A 16,813-nucleotide genomic window follows, 5' to 3' on the forward strand; every position below is an offset into this window, starting at 1 on the left:
CTTTGCAGACCATTCTGCTCCCTTGGTCCAGGCAATTTAACATGATCACTGTTTTTCTGGAGACCTTCGTCATTTATCATGTTTCAGAGATGCTGGGGATGGAGGCCTGTGTACCTTTGCTGTCCCTTTTCCCAGGGCTGACAGCTGCTCAGTGGTGACACAAGCCAGCACACTGGGACCAAGTGCCTGGGAAAGCCCAAGGACTGTTCAGCCTATCCCCCACTCAATGTTTGCACGAGTTTCTTGAAGCTGCCACTCCCCCTTGTTGCTTAAACATACAGAGTGATATGCTGTAAACTAAACACATACCCTCGGGCCCCTAAGCAAACACAGACTTCAATATTGTTGAGCTTGGTGATGGGATGGCCTATTTCCATTTAAAATATTTCAGATTCTTTCATACCAGTTCTTCCTGTGAAAACAAGCTACTTGTGCTTCTAATGCCTATAGGTTTGTTTTCAGGCTCCCTGACTCTTTTTTCTGGATGTTTCTTTTACCCATCCCAAAGATGAGAGGTTCTGGCCCTGGATTCCAGCACTGCCATCTCAATCCCATCTCCTGTTTCCTGGAAATGAAGCTAACGTGTCCCAGTGTTCACTCACTCTTGCTTCTTTCCTGAGTCCCAAAGTCAGCATACCTCATCTGCAAAATAGGAAATTCTAGATATCCAAGAAGTTGCATAATTTCAGCCACAAACCAACACACATACAACTTGTGCAAACTTAGAGCAAAATGACTGTACATAAGTTCTTACTATGGCTAGGAAGATGTATTTTGTTCTTTCAAATTTGCTCAGGATGCTCAGTTTTGTCCTGGGAGTAGAAAAGTGGGGTTTTTTGCTATTCTTACCCACTGTTCAAGATGTGGGGAAACTACATCCTGAGCTCTCTGGTTTCCTCTTTTTATTTGTGCTTCAAGCTTCCTCCTCAGCTGTCTGGAGCCTTATCTAAGTACAAATGCTGGCCTCTAGGGCCGCTCTCTTTTTTCCTCATTTTTTTTTCTTATGGAAATGACTGTGACACAGAATCTGCTGTTGCCTTCTGCTGGTTTGTGTATTGCAGGCAGAGGTTTGCCCGAAGGCAGGAGGATCAGCAGACAGAACCAAAATGCTCTAGCAAATGTCGATCTGACCCTCTGTGGAAGGGGAACTTGGCATTTCTTACCACATAAGGCTGAAACGTCCACTCCTCCCCTTAGGCTGTGACAGAGGATGGGGAAAGTGTTTCCTCACTGTGTCTTTCACTGAAACAGAACAGCTGCAGAATAGTGTGTAATACCACCATCCCCTGATCTTGGAGCTGTGGAATACTACTCACAGGTGTATCAGTCCATCACTTCAAGTAGATCATCCTCAACATAGAAATCTGTTCCCTGTGGCTCTGTGAATGACCTGGATATTTTTAGGTGTAGTAGACCATCACTGTTCACAGCAATCCTTCCCCATGGGGCCTTCATGTTCCAGGTAACAACTTCCTCTTGTGTGAAAACACTGCTGTGTGTTTCATGGTCATTGACTGATAATGTGTCATCCTTCCCCATAAAAGTTTCATCTGTCTCAGTTTGAAACTGAACCTTCCCAGGAAAAAAAAATAACAAACATAAAACCTATCACTGGCAGACTAGTGTAAAAAAGCTTATTGTGGTTTGTCAGGTACATGCACAATTTTAAAGGACTTGAAATACACGGGTCTGGGCATCCTAAGAGGTGTTCAACATGGTGTGATGTCATGTCTATTTTTCTCTGAGGGGAGCTTGTGTATATCTTCCACTTGTTAAATTTGGACTTCTCAGCCCATAGGTGAGCTCAGCTGACCGAGTTTATTGAATTTCTACCTGTAGAGACAGTGAGTCTAAGCACAGTATTTGCAAAATCAGTTCTAAATTCTGACTATTTTTAAAAACTACTGCTTGGTTGAGTTTAATTTATCCAACGTGTGGCATTTTTGTATATATTTGCTTTATTTCCCGTTATTATACTCTACCAACAAATATTCTTTACAGAAGTAAGTGTGTAAGCTGGTACATAAGCACTCATACTTCTAGTAGACGTTTTTTTAAGTATTTCTTGGTGATACATCTGTGCAGTTGATATTACAGTGAATACTTTAAAATTTGCATTTATTAACTAAGCATTGCATCAGCTACTCCTATTTCTTACAAAAACTGATGTGCAAGGTGACCAACAAAATTACTTCTGCCATGCCATGCTAAACCATCTAAAAATGTTGCTGTCTTATCTCTGGAAGATCAGTTCTCTCTTGCACTTCCCAGGCCAATTTTTCTCATTAAGATGACAAACACTCAAAGTCTACCTTCATCTCCTGAAACATTCCTCCTTGAGCTTTTGAACCAAAACTGACAGAAATTCACAAAGAATCTAATCACTAAAACCTAAGTTATGTATATTGTTTTATTTTGTTGGTCCCTATTTTCCTGTTCCCAGGAAGATGATAAATGGGAGTGTTGTCTTACCAGATGGAGTAAGACAGGCCAGGTCAATACTTGTGAAGGAGAAAGAACAGGTCATTGTTTGTGATGGGCTGCAGTAATGGAAGGGATTTGAAATCCCATGTTCAGATGGGGTTCTCCAGGCCCTAGCATCAGGATCCTGCTTTTCCTGTCTCTCCTTGGGGCAAGAACTCTGGAAGCTGGTGGTAGGCACAGAGCTGGATGGTGTCCAGTCACAGAGAGAAAGTAGAAGTGGCAGCTCTGAGAGGGGAGCAGATTCTGGCACAGGCAGAGTGGCTGACTGCAGGTACTGGTGGCCTGTGCTCCAGTGACTTCTCCCCCTGGGTGACCAGCAGGGAAGATGCTGAGAAGCTGGTGCCCACTGCTCTGAAAAGAAAGTGAAAGAGCCAGGGTGGTTCACAACTTCCTTTGCAGTGGGAGGCTGACAGCTCTGTAGGCAGTAGTGTGGAGACACTTGTGGTTCCTGGCATGGGACTGAGTGTCATAAGCTATGAAGAAAAGTTGCTGAGACTCCTCCAGCACTACCCAGTATTTCTTATTTGTGGTGAGTCAGGGATAAAAAGTGGTGGAGGGTGGGATCCCTTCAGGCCTTCCAGGGAAGAAGTCTAAAAGTGGCTCTTTCATGAAGTTCCCCAGGAGATGTAGCCAGAGGTGTGAGTTCATTCCATGGGACAGGTAGGTGCAGGAAATTTTCAGCAGTTATTGCAACTTTGTCTCCTTTCATGATTTGGTTGAGTTTTTTCCTGCGGGCTGGACCTCATCTAGAAACAAGGAAGGACATCTCTTCTCTGGACACTTTTGTGTACCTCGCTGGTGTGGAGGGTATCTGTGCAGTCTCGTGCGACTGAAGAAAAAGCAAACAAAAACCGCAAAAAACCCCTACACTAACAAAATGCTTTCTCTCTGTAGCCACAATGCCGTTCTGCCCCCCGAGCCAGGGATGCAGTCCTGCTCCAGAGCACCGCTTCCCTCGGGTAGCCCCGGGCACGCACCGCAGCCCCCGGCCGTGCGGGACCCTCCGGCCCGGTGGAGAAGTCCGAGGTGCTGGTAACGTGGCAGCTCTGAGGCGATCCGTGTTCAGAGAAAAACAGGAGGTCAGCCTGCAAGTTGCACGAATTGAGTCATGTAGAGTTAAACTAACCCCTCCCACAGCCATGGACCACTAAAGCGCCGATTTTCATGAGCACCTCTCACTAAGGCAGCTCGGAACCGGCAGAGGCTGAGAGAGGAAGGAGGGGGGAGCGCGGGAGGAGGGAGCGAGCACCGGCAGTGATGGACGAGCCAAAGGGTAAGGACAGAAGCGAGCGGCCGCTCTCCGCAGGCAGCCCTTACCCCCGGCGAGGGGCGCGGGGCTCGGCGGGGAGCCCCCGGGGTGGCGGCATCCCGCGGCCGGCGCTCCGGGGAGTCTGTGCATATTCATGAGGATCTCCTTCGGGATGTGCCAGTCAGGCGGGAGCTGCGGCTGCGGCATCCCCGGGCGGCGCGTCCCTCCCTCCGCGCCCGCGGAGCGCTGCCGGCGGTGGGCGAGGGCTCCGCGGCGGGGGCTCGCCGGGGTGGGCGCAGCCTTGCCGCAGTCCGCCCCCGGCTGACATCATCTTCCAGCCCTTGGACTGCTGGTCGCTCCTGAAGGGACAATGCCGAGTTGTGACCGGGGAGCCCGGGCGGGGGGCCGCGGCTGCTCGGGGGGAGCCGGCGGCGGCCGCGGGCTGGCGGTCCCCGGGCGGTGCAGCCGGGCGGGCGGGAGCGGGGGCTCCGCGCCGGCGGCTGCCAGAAGTTTGTCCGCGTCAGGGCGAGGGATTCCCTCCCCGCCGCGGGCAGGAGCCGGCGGCGAGTCCCGGCTGCCGCCCGCGCTGTCCCCGGGGCCGGCGCCGCGCTCCAAGGGCGAAGGGGGCGGGGAGGGGAGAGCGAAAACTCAGTGGAAGTGTTGGCTATTAGGAGACCTCGGTGGGAAACAAGAGCTCTGAGGCTGGAAGCAGGGCGGTGCTGGGTGCGAGGGGCTCTCGGTTCACAGGCTCGTCAGAGGAGGATTCCCCACTCGGCAGCCTGGCAGCCCTCTGGCCTTAACTGCGCTCCTGAGGATGGGGCAGGGACCCAGCAGTAGCTGCAGATTCTTATTGCACCGTGATTTTTCTACAAGATGAGTGTCTTGTACTTGGCTTTGCCTTTTATAATCAGCTGACACGGTGCACGTAGCAGCACTAGTCACAACGTTTGGCAGAAACATTTCCTAGTTTAGTATCAGCTTTTTTCTATCTGGGTGCTTTACCCTCTGTTTACAGCTCCTTCTGCAACACGGTCCGTCTTTCCGTACTGCTGACAGCACTGCGCTCTGTGCGGGGCTTTCAAACACAAAGCAGGAACTCGGGCAAGTACGCAAGAGGCAGTAAACAGGGAAAATATTTGGGCAGATAGTTTCTTGTTCAGCACCAGGTGGAAGTCGCTCATTTATCATTGTTATGACAACGGGGAAACAAAGTGTGATTTCTTTTTTCCCCCTAGAATAAACAAAATGGTAAACTAGACCTTTGCAACGTTTTATCTTCATAGAATATAATAAATGGCATTTGAGGGGAAGAAGCATTTTCTCAGTCTGACGTACATCAAAATTTAAAGCAAAGACTGGCAGAAGGAGAAGGTTAGCTCATTAGTTTATGCAGTCATGAGTGAAGCTGGAAATATTTGGAGATAATTTTCCTCTACTGAGAAGGGAGATAAGAATAGCTTCGAAACCAGTCTTTTAAAACTTTGATTCCAAAAATGAAATATAATGCTTTAACAGAGATGTCTTTTCTAGTGAGTGAGTAATCACGGGAAAGAAACTTGGATAATGAGAACTGATTTAGGAAAAACGACCAAGTAAGCCTTCTTTTAGAAAATGGAATTTTAAAGAGACAGAAGGAAAGTAAAGGAAACTGACAGTACTCAAGCCGATTGCAGATGAGGCAATGATGGTGCCAGAACGGGCCAACCTGCAGAGTGTGCAAGTCTTGCAAGACCCTAAAGAAATAGCATTTCATGTGTGTGGGAAAAGAAAACAGCACACAGTGTTTCTGAGAATGCCTCTAGCAGTATCTCTGCAAGAGGCAGCAGTCAATGGGCCCAACACGGGGCAGTCTGGGACAGGAGGCATCTATCAGGGAGTAGGAAGGTTCCACCTTGAAAGGAGGCACGAATGTACACCAAGGGCAGGTCCTTTCATCAGAAAGGAATTATTAGGAAGTGTTTCAGTAAGACAGCTGTTTCCTATAAGCCTTGTCCACAGGGACTCTAATAAATGCATTTGGAACATTAGTCTTTGGTTTTAGAAAGCCTGTTCTTGAATACTGGTACTGTCAACTCTGCTTTGAAATTTGGATCAAAATGCTAACATGGCCAAGAAAGAAATTCTGTTTGGGATGCTACAGAGCAACAGGTTATATCATTGATCAGTGTGAATACTTTGTTGGGCAGAAAGCTTGAGAGCCTGATAAATACGTGTTACCGGAGGATGCATGGGTGTGCTTCAGTCTGGCAAGAGCATGACACTGATCTCACGTAGACAGCAGTGAAAATCAATAAACCTTCTAAAATGTATCTATTTTAACATTAAATGTACTCATGTAGTAACTCTAATATGGAGGTCTCTGTATACACAGAGACGAATTAACCTCTGTCAAATGACTGCTCTCTATAGATTGTTCCAGCATGGAAGAGCAATAAAGCAAAATCCGATGGGGGGAAAAAAAAGTAAAGGAATGTGAGTGGAAAATCACAAATTTAAAGAAGACATATTGAGCAGCCAAACCAACATCAAAACCAAGAATGAAGATGACTTTGATTTGTTCATTCGGGCAGTGAAGACAGCAAATAGAAGTTAAAACAAATTAATGGAAAGGAAGTGCAGAAAGAGGAAATGGAAAACATCTGATGAAAAAGGCAGACTCTGAATTGGGGAAGATTATTTAGAGAAAGTAAAGATGTCAGGGGGAAATCTATATTTATCAGGACCAGGCACAATTCAAAGAAGGAATTTAGTGTGCCTCAGGAACAAAATAATGCATGTAGGTCAATTGCATGATCATTATGGAGGTGGACAGGGCAAGATTTTAACGATGATGCAGGAAAAAAACAGAAAAGTGTTGTTTAAATACTTTTCCAAATTTGGGGGGGAAGGGAGGAAGTGAATTCTGATATGAAGGAGTATTTCATGGATGTTCATGGAAGTAGCTTGTTTTGTAGATTAATGTTTTTGGGGCAAAAAAGTGTTACAACAATTTGAAATGAAATGTGCCGAACGCTTACTGAGAAGATCTGTATGCTGTGATGTTCATTTTCAGCAAACTGGAACACTGTGGATATCCCTGGCAATGGGAAGAATGCTATTGTTCACCCAATATCCCAGCAGTATGATGATGGGTATCCTGGAGAGATATTGCCAATTTAGTTTGACACCAGTTTTATATAAATTACTGGATGAATCTCCTCAGTAACCAAATTTTAATAGCTAGTTTGATTATATTCTTTTGTCTTCACAGAGGATAAAACTTATCAAAGTAACTTGCAGAAGAACATTGTAGAAATGAGTAACATTGTCAAAATGGAAAACGGAATGAATGCATGGAGAAGGAAATTACTCATCCCAGACAGAAGCAAACTTATCAGTTCCCATGGCCCCCTCAAGTGAGCATATTGGTCTGAATCCTAGAATGGAGATAGTCCCACTTACAAGAGTCTGTAGCAAGAACTTCAAGGAATATGTTTCTTTTGGGTTTGGAACTTGGCTGGAGAATGCACTTATAAGAAGGAGTGGTGGGAAGTACTTCAAGCACTGGTAGATCTTTGCTTTCTTGAAGGATCTTTTGTTTACACAGTATGTCAGCTGACTTTGAAAAATAGATGTCACACAAGCCTGGTGTGATTCCCATTTGGAAAAAAACAGGCTGCATTTTGTCTCATGCATGTTATCACCCATTGAAGTCCTAGGAAAAAAATAAGTGTTCTTAAAAGCTGAGTGGCTTTTGAACAAATCCGGGCTATAAGTTAAGGGACTTCTAAAGCCTGACTCTCCTGAGAGTTAAGAACCCCTACACGAAAGGGGAACTGGAAGAACTGATTTCCCTGGCTGCTATTTGACAGGCATGGTCTGGATTATAAGGGTAGGGCTGGGAAGGCACTGGTCCTTTATTTTCCAGCTAATTACTTGCACTTGTTTTATTTTCCAGAGACAAAAATGTGGTTGAAAAGAGTAAATATGAATACCTTCCATGTTTAAACTTCTTCACAATAGATGTGCTTCTGATGTTGTTCTGATTGCAAAAGTCTCCCTCTGACTCTCTAGCAAAGAATGAACTAATGGATTGAGACCTGGATAACAATAGGCCTCAAAAATAGTAATCAAAGGAAATAATCACGAAACAGCTGTGTTTTCAGAGGTATTCTGGAAGAGGCCTGATGGCATTAGACATTTCCAATAATGATCTAAAAAGCATAAAATCATTGCTGATTTGCAGATGGAGTTTGTCAATTCTAGGAGGACCAGTACAAATACCAATTAAGTCAGAGGAAAAAGTCTAAAGAAGCCAAGAGTGGTTGGAAAGATAAAGAGCAAATAAAAGGCTTTAAGCCAAGCTTGTAAAAGCACAGCTAATGTGACTTTGGGAAGAAAATTGGACATTCAAACACTGAATAGACCAGAACAATTTCCAGACAATGTTGTTCAGAAAAAAAATATGTAGAGGTGTGTATGTATGCATGTGTATGTCTATAAAATATTTATGTCTGGGACAGCCATAACTCAGAGGTTTTGGTTTCTTCATTACCATGGAGGGAGAAGGTTGTCCTCTAGTCAACCTTATTGTGACCTGCAGTCTGTTTGCCCCTTGACTTGTAATTACCAGAAGCATATCGAGAACCCTCGAGGAATTTCTAGAGGAGAAAGAATAAATTTAAGAGTCTGGACACCTGAAAAGCAAAGGGTTACAGAAGCTATAATCATTCATAATCTTTTTGGTTTCACCTAAGTTGCATAGCTGGCTTACTGTGGTGCAAAAGTATCATACTTAGTCACATTCCTTCTTTTCCTAAGACATCTTCACACCTGTGGGTTTGAGAGCAGCTAGGAAATGAAACTTCTGGGTTAATACCCTCTGGGCAGGTATTTTATACCTTCTCACTAGCTCAATGTCCAATAACAGTGTTCCACAGAGCTGGATCTGCTTGGAAGTGTGTTGAGACAGGAGCTGCATTCTCAGCTTAGAAATTATCTGTTCAAGGTGGTTAGGATGTGGTTAAAGACAGAAGTGTTCAGGCTGAACTTTGGGATGAAGTAGGTGATACTGAAATTACTTTGGGCAGCCACTTCATAAGAAATTAGTATTTCTTGAGACTGATCAAACTTAAATTGTAAAATTTTAGACTCATGTTCACGAGAGAAGCACCCCAGTTGGTTTTCTGAAAGCTGAGTTAGATGGCGACCACTAATAAAATCCTATTTTATTATTGTTTTGTCATCTAGGTGTGAGAACTGGCTTTATGTTTCAACTCAGTGGAAACCTCCCTTCCCTGAGCAGAGCTGAAGGTTTATGGTAGGCATTTCCATCAGTGTCTCTTAGTCACAGAGCTGTTGCCAGAATGCTCACACGGAGAGCAACAGAGCCTAAGGGTGCACATCTACAGTGGTGTCATTTGACATGAATCTTGCTGCTGAAAGAGAAGAGAAAAGGTGCCTGTCCTTGCTTCTAGCCTTGTTCTTTTTATTCTGTGATAACTTCCAGCTTGTCTAACTTGAAAGTCAGCACCAGCTCGAGCGAGAGAACAGAAGGAGGGTAAGGGTAGAAGTCCCTTTGATGAAAGTTTTTGGGGGGTGCAGTGGGGAAATCTTCACTGCAACACAAGGAGAGACACAAAACAAGCCCTGTGCTCTGAAACACTGCTGCATTAGCAGTACAAATTAAGAAATGAATTAAGGGGGAAAGTGAGAGGCCAGATGGAAGAGAACAGAGTTGGATAATGCACACTGAAGAAATTCATCTGCTCACATCATCTCATGTGTTTGCTGCCCCCAACTGTGGAAAATGCTGGAAATACCTATTCCCCATCCTGCTCTTCGGGCTCCTTGTCCCTCTGTCCCTAGAGCTGCACTGGCCGTTCACACTCAAGGGTCAGTGCTGTCACTATTCTGTTGGTGTTTAGCCACCACCAGCAATGCCACAACTCTGCCTACTACGGTTCTTGTCTGAACCCTTTGAGGCCCATATTTGTCCATTCCAGCTTGGGAAGAGCTTTCAGTGAGGATCTGCAGAGCCGCTTCACTGTCTTCCTTCACATTGCTTTTCAAATTCCCTTTGTGCTGCCAACACAGGGATTAAGTCTCTAGTATGAGGAGACATGTGTCCATCAGTCTGACCCACTCTACCCCATGCTCCCTTGTGACCTCCATCCAGCTGAATGCTGCATCTCTTCTGACCAAAAGGAAGCCTTACAGGGTGGCTGACTGATTTACAGGCTGGGACTTGTATGTTTGAGCAAACATTTTTATTTTGCTTAACTAGAAGTTAAAGGCTCTTAGTTTGATTTGTATTCTCCCCTTTGTTTCTGATCCTCCTGAGAATCTTTGCCCTGATCACAGATCCTGGTGTGTTCCTGATGGAGAGGATGCAAAGAAAATGAACCTATTTTTACAAAGGAATGAGATTTAGTTTGTTTTTTCATTAACTGTCTGCAGCCTTTCAGCCATAGCTCAAACCATCCCTGGCCTTTGAGCTCTGTGTGCTGACTGGAAAAGGTGAGTCAGCAGCTCAGGACTCAGAAACCACTTCAACCACTCATTTGGTTCTCAGCACTGTCACAATCTGCTTGTAGGGATCCTGAGACAGTAAAGAGGCAGATGCTGGTTCAGCTGCTGTGAACGTTTCTAGCATTCACCCTGGGCTTAGCAAGAAGGGGTAGACTCCTCCAAAAGTGAGGGCTGGAGGGAATTTGGGAGTCCCTTCAGTACAGCTAATGGGATGGGAACATCCAGAGTGCATGGCAGAGCCCAGGGAGCAGGCAAGCAGCGGGAGGAAAGGTGGAGCTGCTTTGTGGAGGGTGGGTTTGGTGGTGGGGACAGGTAACAGAATGGGATTTGTCCCTCTGCTCAAAACTGTCCCTCCCTGCTACCTGCTCTCTGCCAGAATGCGAGTGGGCAGCTCTTGCCAGGGAGAACATCTGCTCTTCACCACAATCAGCCCCTAGCTGCTGGCTCCAGCTTCTTTTGGGAAATGTACTGGAAATCTGCAATTTTGTCTTGAATTGAATGTGCCAAATAAGTTGATCTAAGGCTTCTATATATATATATTTAGTCTCACTTCACTGAAATCATATAGGAAGTTTGCTCTTTGTCAGCTTTGTTTGAGACTGCAGTAAACACGAAAACAGCGGAAGCCAAAAAGAATTTTATTCTGGTAAATCCAGTGGTCAGGCTCTTGTTTACAATACTTAGAAATACTGCTGTGACCAAAAACATGAAAGCGATACAAAAAAGAAGAAAATAATGTTTCAGCAGGGTTCTTTAGACTTTATTCTGTCATTAACTAAAGAGAATTAGGACCATATTTGAAAGGTGGAACTATGGCACAAGACAGAGGTAGGATAGTCCCTTTTGTGGCAGAGCAAACACAGCAGTTAAGCAAACTGTGAAACTAAACCACTGCACTTCATCTTAAAAATAGTGGTTTACAATAGAACCTGGCCCCATGCTCTGAACTCTTTGTTAAAGACAGTAATTTCACAATTCCTTTTTAGGTTACAAAGTGTGTCTCAGCTACAGAGACTAGTAATTTCTCTACCAATTTAAGAATCTTCAGCGCTGTGGCCACTTGGCACCTAAGAATGTTAACTGGATCCCATAGGCCTTGCTGGGAATAGATGTCCTTCTGTAAATAGGGATTTGGCTAACTTCTTTTGCCCCTATATTTCTCAGGAGTCTGTAACTATAAATTTACACATCTTGGGAATTTTTCGTGTGGAGTAGCAGTTAGTCTTTAGTTTATTGGCATCTTTATAATGTAGTAATGAATTCTTTTAACTCTGCTGGTTTCTCCTTCCGCTGTCCCTGAAGTTAGTCTGCAGGAAGGAGACACAGGGAATGCCTTCATTCCTCCATGGGACTCTGATGCCTATGTTTCCCTTTTCCAGCATTTTTCTTCTAACCTAAATGACATTTTCAATTTTTATTCCCTGCTTTTAAAGTTGCAGCACAACTGCATAGAAATTTTAGTATGAGTCATGTGTATCTTACTGGACCATTAATCTCCAAATTGTTGTTAGTCTGGCAGAACATCAGAGAATATATCAAAATGATGGAATTTAAGAGTAGTTGTAGCCAAAGTGTGCTGCTCTTTCCCCGGACCTTGGGAATTCTGCCTCTCTGCAGGAAGGAGTGTGCTGCAATGCCTGGTCCATGAGAGCTACCCAGACAAGCGGATGAGGTGGTCCACAGGGCAGACACTGGGATGTCTACTGCTCTCTTGGTTTTTCACCAACTGAGGAAATAAGGCTAATGGTGCTGACCTCCGTAAACTCCTTGGCAATATATGGGTGAAAAGCTCTGTGTCAAATTTAAGTGTTACGATTTTTTATTCAGGAAAGGCTGACAAACCTATGATGGAGGGCTCCAGCATTACCTGTTTTGTATTAGTTTCCCATATGATGTGGGCAGACAGTACTGCTGAGGGCTGGAGTCGGCTGTGAAAGCCACAGAGTCAAGGGGAGCCTGGCAATATTGCGAAAGTATTAAGAGACCTGGCCTTGCTTGGTGTCTGTGTGCTGGGAGAAGGCTGGACTCATAAGACTGACATGAGAAAATGTGCATGCACAAAAGCCTTCTTGTGGGTGTTGTGGCTCTGCTCTGGGATAACTGCAGCTGTCCCGTCTCACAGGAGCTTTATGGGAGAAGCTGAGGTCAATGCCAGCCTTGCCCTGCAAGCCTGGATACAGGAACAGTACCAGGTCTCTGCTGCACTGGTGACAATGGTCTCACCCTGTACAGTCACAGGGAGCTGCTCTGCCTGTGACAGGCTGAAAACAGCTCCAGCTCTAACACTGTCGGTGAGATCTTGGTTGTAAACTATTTTAAATCCTCTGTGGTGAGTTGGGCAGTGACACTCAGGGACAGGCTTCAGTGTTGCTCTCCAGGATTTCAGCGTCCTCTGACTTCCCAAAGACTGCCACTGCTTCTGTGCCCGTGGATGCTGTGCCACCAGCTCCGAGCAGGAGAGCTGGCTACATCTGAGCAGCAGAGTTTCACGGTTATCCCAGCAGCCCTAAACCTACTTTGCTGTTGTCATAACCTAACGAAGCCAAGGAGACCTTTTCCCAGCTGCAATGGTGGCCTGTGAAAACAAGGTCCTAGCACACCATGACTAAGGTAGGTGTGCAGCTGGAGGAGCAGCAGTACTACAGCTGGCCTGGAAGAAATGAGAATGGAAGTGTGTGTGTGTGAGGCAGGAGAAAAAGAAGCAACAGATCAAGGAGCAAAAGAATGGTCTGTATTGATAACCAAGGACATAACTGACTGCACTAAAACTGGGTAAGTGCTGAAAAACGTGTTTGCGACAAGTGTGGCCACCTGCGCCATGATAAGCCTCACATGGGTGGCTTGCCAGGAAAAGGCCTGGGTGCTGATAAAGCCGCTGTGCGAGCGAGTCCTTGGGGAACAAAACTGCTCAAATAACAGACAGATCACAGTAAACTCCCAGCACATCCTCTCTGCAAGTTGTCCTCCTCCTCTCCCGGCAAGCAGACGGACAGTGGGAGCTAAGGTACCCAAAATGAGGGGGGGAAAAAGGCACTGAGCAGCCACCTGTCCTAGATAAAAGGGATTTCCAGGCAAAAGGATCACCCTGTGGTAACCATTAACTCTGCAAGATGGCAAAAGGCCTGCTCAAGAATGTGTAGCTTGTCACTGAAGAGGAACCCAAGAGGTGCAGTGAGGATTTGGCATTTGGCACCCTCAGTCTCATCTCACACAGGATCCTGCCAGAGCACCTGGGCGAGCTTGGTGCCTGTGAGTATGGGGGGAGCGAGCGTGGGTGAGAAAATGGGACCAAAATGATTCTTCAAAACAAACATCATCTTCCTGTTTCGTAAGGTCATGCGCTGTTGCTGCATTGGTTTGCTGTATCATAGATACATGAAAAACTTCTCCATTCTTAAACAAAGCTTTCACATCTTTTTTCATTTATAACTGATAAGACCATCAGAGTTTAAGAAGCTTTTGTTTCGCTGTGATCGATGGTGCAAAAATATAATCAGGTCCAAATTGAGCTGTAAGAGGCTCTAAGAGCTGAAAAATACTGGATAAAAACATCAGACAAAACAGGAGGGCAAGGAAAGTTCTCAGATGCTTTCAGTGATGGAAAGTGCAAAACAGAAACTACTCCCAAGCACTTTGACTTCGCCGTTCCCCCCCAAAGTAAGTCAACTTCCCACATGCCTGCATAAAGGCTGAGCAGGTCATGGCCCAGGAAGAGACCTACTGCTGAGAGTCATCTGAGTAAGACTGCTGTGGGAGCCCAGCCAGGTTATAAATGGATTGAAGGGTAGGGTTCCCACATCTTCTCTGAGGAGACAGCCCCAAAGAGTTACTGTACAGCTCCTGTTTCTCCTTCAGCTGCTAGCCTGCATTTCCATATTTCACATCTCTTTAAGTGAGCCCCATCTCTTTGGGATCAAATCCTGCTTTCGATTAGTGTTGCTGGCCTTACGAGCATCTGAGGTTTGAGTTGTTCTTTTCTTGTTTGTCTTTTTCTGAGTTTTATTTTTTCTCGTGTAAGATGGTGGTTTCCATAGATACCTTGGACATTATTTATTTTTCCTTCCTGGACATACAGTTCCTTCCAATGAATTACAGAGCAATTTGCCAGTTCTGCTTGAGGCCTTGGTTCCTTCGTCCATATCGCTGCTACACTGAGCATTTTTACAGTGTTGTTCTAACACGTCATCTTGATAAGCTGCCTTGTTGTCTTTACACGGCTTTCAATCCACATGACGAAACTCCTGTCCAGCCAGTTTTAAACTCAAAAATGGTACATTGCATGTCTATTTTAGGATTTTGTACTGATAATTGTTGGAAACTTTAGCTCAGCTTTTCTCTGCTATGGGTAACTGTTAAACAGAACAGTGTTTTGTTATTTTTGTTCTCCTTCCCCCCCACCCCCTGCCTTGAGAAATGTTATCAAAGGACAAAGTCTGGCAAAGTATTCAGGATTGGTATGCTCCTAAATGAGAGCTCAGATAGCAACGACGTTGCTCTTTCAGACAGCTCTAGCATGAGTTTTCTCTCTTTATCCTGTCTCCACCTTGTCCCGGAGGAACGCTATGTCCTGGATTGCAGAGATAGATGCTAATAGGAGTCGCTGCTTGGTACTTAGTGGTGAGAAATTTGAGCACTATCAGTCTCCCTAAATCCTAACAGAAGCAAAGAAAAATCTGGATGGTGTAAGTTACTGCTTTCTTGGGTCTATTCTGCTCTTATCAGGCTATTCAATGCACAAGCAGGGCTGTTCTGCTGATTCAGCATCACAAGAAATGATGCCAGGGCAGCTCCAGGCCACACTTAAGGAATTACAAAGGAGACCATTAGGGTCACAAGTTTTCTCTTTAGCTGATTTATAAATGGATTTGTTTTCTTTCTTGCCCATTTCTCTTCCCAGAGCTGTTAATAAATAACCTTTTCAATGTCCCTGCTCCTGCAGGAGATGTGAGGAAAATGTGTGCTCGTGTGAACTCGCTGCAAGCTCTGCAGCTGGCCTGGAGATCCTGTGGCTGGAAGGTGGGCTCCGACTTGAGCTTGGGACCTTCCATCCCTAGTCAGAGGGAGAATGCTGCTGAAAGAGGCTGGGAAACACAGTGGCCCCAGGGAAGCAGCAGACCTGTAGCTCCTTTCTGTGTGGGCCCTGGGTTGCTGGACAGAAGGGTGGGCTGCTGTGACTGTTCCCCTGTACTCATGCTGCCTTATCCAAAATATTTCATGTTTTTAATTTGAAATATTTGAGGCAAGAATAGTGGGGGGAGGAGGGGAAGATTAATGGATAATAAATTGAAGGCCAAACTATGGCTTGATTATAAATGGGTTTCTTTTCCTGAGCCTAATTCTCCTCTCAGGATTCACTGCACATCCCAGTAATAAGTAATTTGAACTTTAGAGATTAATAGCACCCTGTGTCAGCCCATTCATCCAGAAAAACTCCTTTGCTGTTTTGTTACATGTCGGCATGAGGCTCCAGCCTTTTCAAAGTGCTCCTCTGAGCATGAAAATTTAGATTCATATTTTCCTTATTACCTTTGTAATTTCCAAGAAGTATTTCTTCTCTTACGCTCAGGAACTTTGTCAAGGCCCATGCCCCTCAATAGCCTTTGATCCCATGTTCCTTCCCACTGGTCGTCACTAAAAATACCACAGGGTAATTTGTTTCCTGCTATTTGAAATGGAAATTGTAGCAGCATGAGGAACAGAGAATTATATTCATGCCAAATATCATGAGCTGAATTCTCCTCATGGTTTGTGGGAATCCTAGTTATTAAAGCTGACCTCTGAGAAATCAGTATATTTTTCCACAAGGCCTGGATGGTGGATGTGCTCCTCAGCAAGATAAAGGAACTATTCCAGCTGTTCCTTGTCCTGTGCTCTCAAATGATGAATGGAGATAGCAGTGCTGACAGCTGGAGGTAAACAGGTGAGTTGGGAAGAGTTTAAGCAGAGTGCTATCTTTACACATGGCAGCCCTAACCCTGAGCTGCTGAAAGGAGGCAGCAGAGCTCCTGCCCTGCCTGAATAGCAAGGGGGTTTTGCTTCATCTGCTAGGATGGGTTGCAAAGGGAAGGTGCCTACAGTATTCACTGCTGCAAATGGGGTGCTATGCATGCTAAGGGAGGAAAAACTCACTGGGTACCTTATAGGACTGAGAAATGCTCCTCTAAGACAACAAATCCCTGTGCTGAAAATCACAGAATTAAGGGGTGGCACAACCAGGATATAGGGAAAATCCCAGGCACAGCTAGGCACTGCAGCTTATGCACTCTCGTGAGGGACTGCTGCGGAATGGGCATCATCCCCCAGGGCCCTTGCAGTGGCTCTGCTGATGCTGCACCAGCTTGGAACAGTGGGTGTGTGTCTGTGTTCAGTCTCCAATGGTTTTTGGTCCTGAATGGGAAGTGAAACTTCAGAAGAAAAGCTGATTGCTTTGCTGTGCAGAAATCCTTGGGCAGCACAGGCAGCGGCTCCACTTGCTGACGTGTGGCACTTTGGGCAGCTGTGCTGTTTATTTTGGAAAGCAGGGAAGTGAGCCCCTGAAAGCAGTAATGTTTAATCAACACACAAGGTGAT

The 16,813-nt window shown here is 45.4% G+C and overlaps 1 protein-coding gene across 5 annotated transcripts in view; it reads left to right on the forward strand.

Annotated features, from left to right (window-relative positions):
- Window positions 1-16,813, forward strand: part of ENTPD1 (ectonucleoside triphosphate diphosphohydrolase 1) — a 55,884-nt gene that overhangs the window by 18,657 nt on the left and 20,414 nt on the right. Inside the window, exon 1 of one of the 5 annotated variants that reach the window (XM_042019071.1) lies at window positions 2,923-3,013. The exons of 1 other annotated variant lie outside the window; for it this stretch is intronic. In XM_042019071.1, the coding sequence (XP_041875005.1) occupies window positions 2,938-3,013 (76 nt within the window). In that variant the 5' untranslated portion in view covers window positions 2,923-2,937. Of the gene's footprint in view, window positions 1-2,922; window positions 3,014-3,632; window positions 3,758-13,031; window positions 13,493-15,745; window positions 16,164-16,813 lie in introns of those variants that run through there. 3 more of the 5 variants (XM_042019072.1, XM_042019075.1, XM_042019074.1) reach the window with 3 other exon arrangements.

The sequence above is a fragment of the Corvus kubaryi genome, unplaced genomic scaffold, assembly GCF_017639235.1.
Source record: "Corvus kubaryi isolate FWS band 111438036 unplaced genomic scaffold, C.kubaryi_AGA036_p1.0 138, whole genome shotgun sequence".
Classification (NCBI taxonomy): Eukaryota; Metazoa; Chordata; class Aves; order Passeriformes; family Corvidae; genus Corvus; species Corvus kubaryi.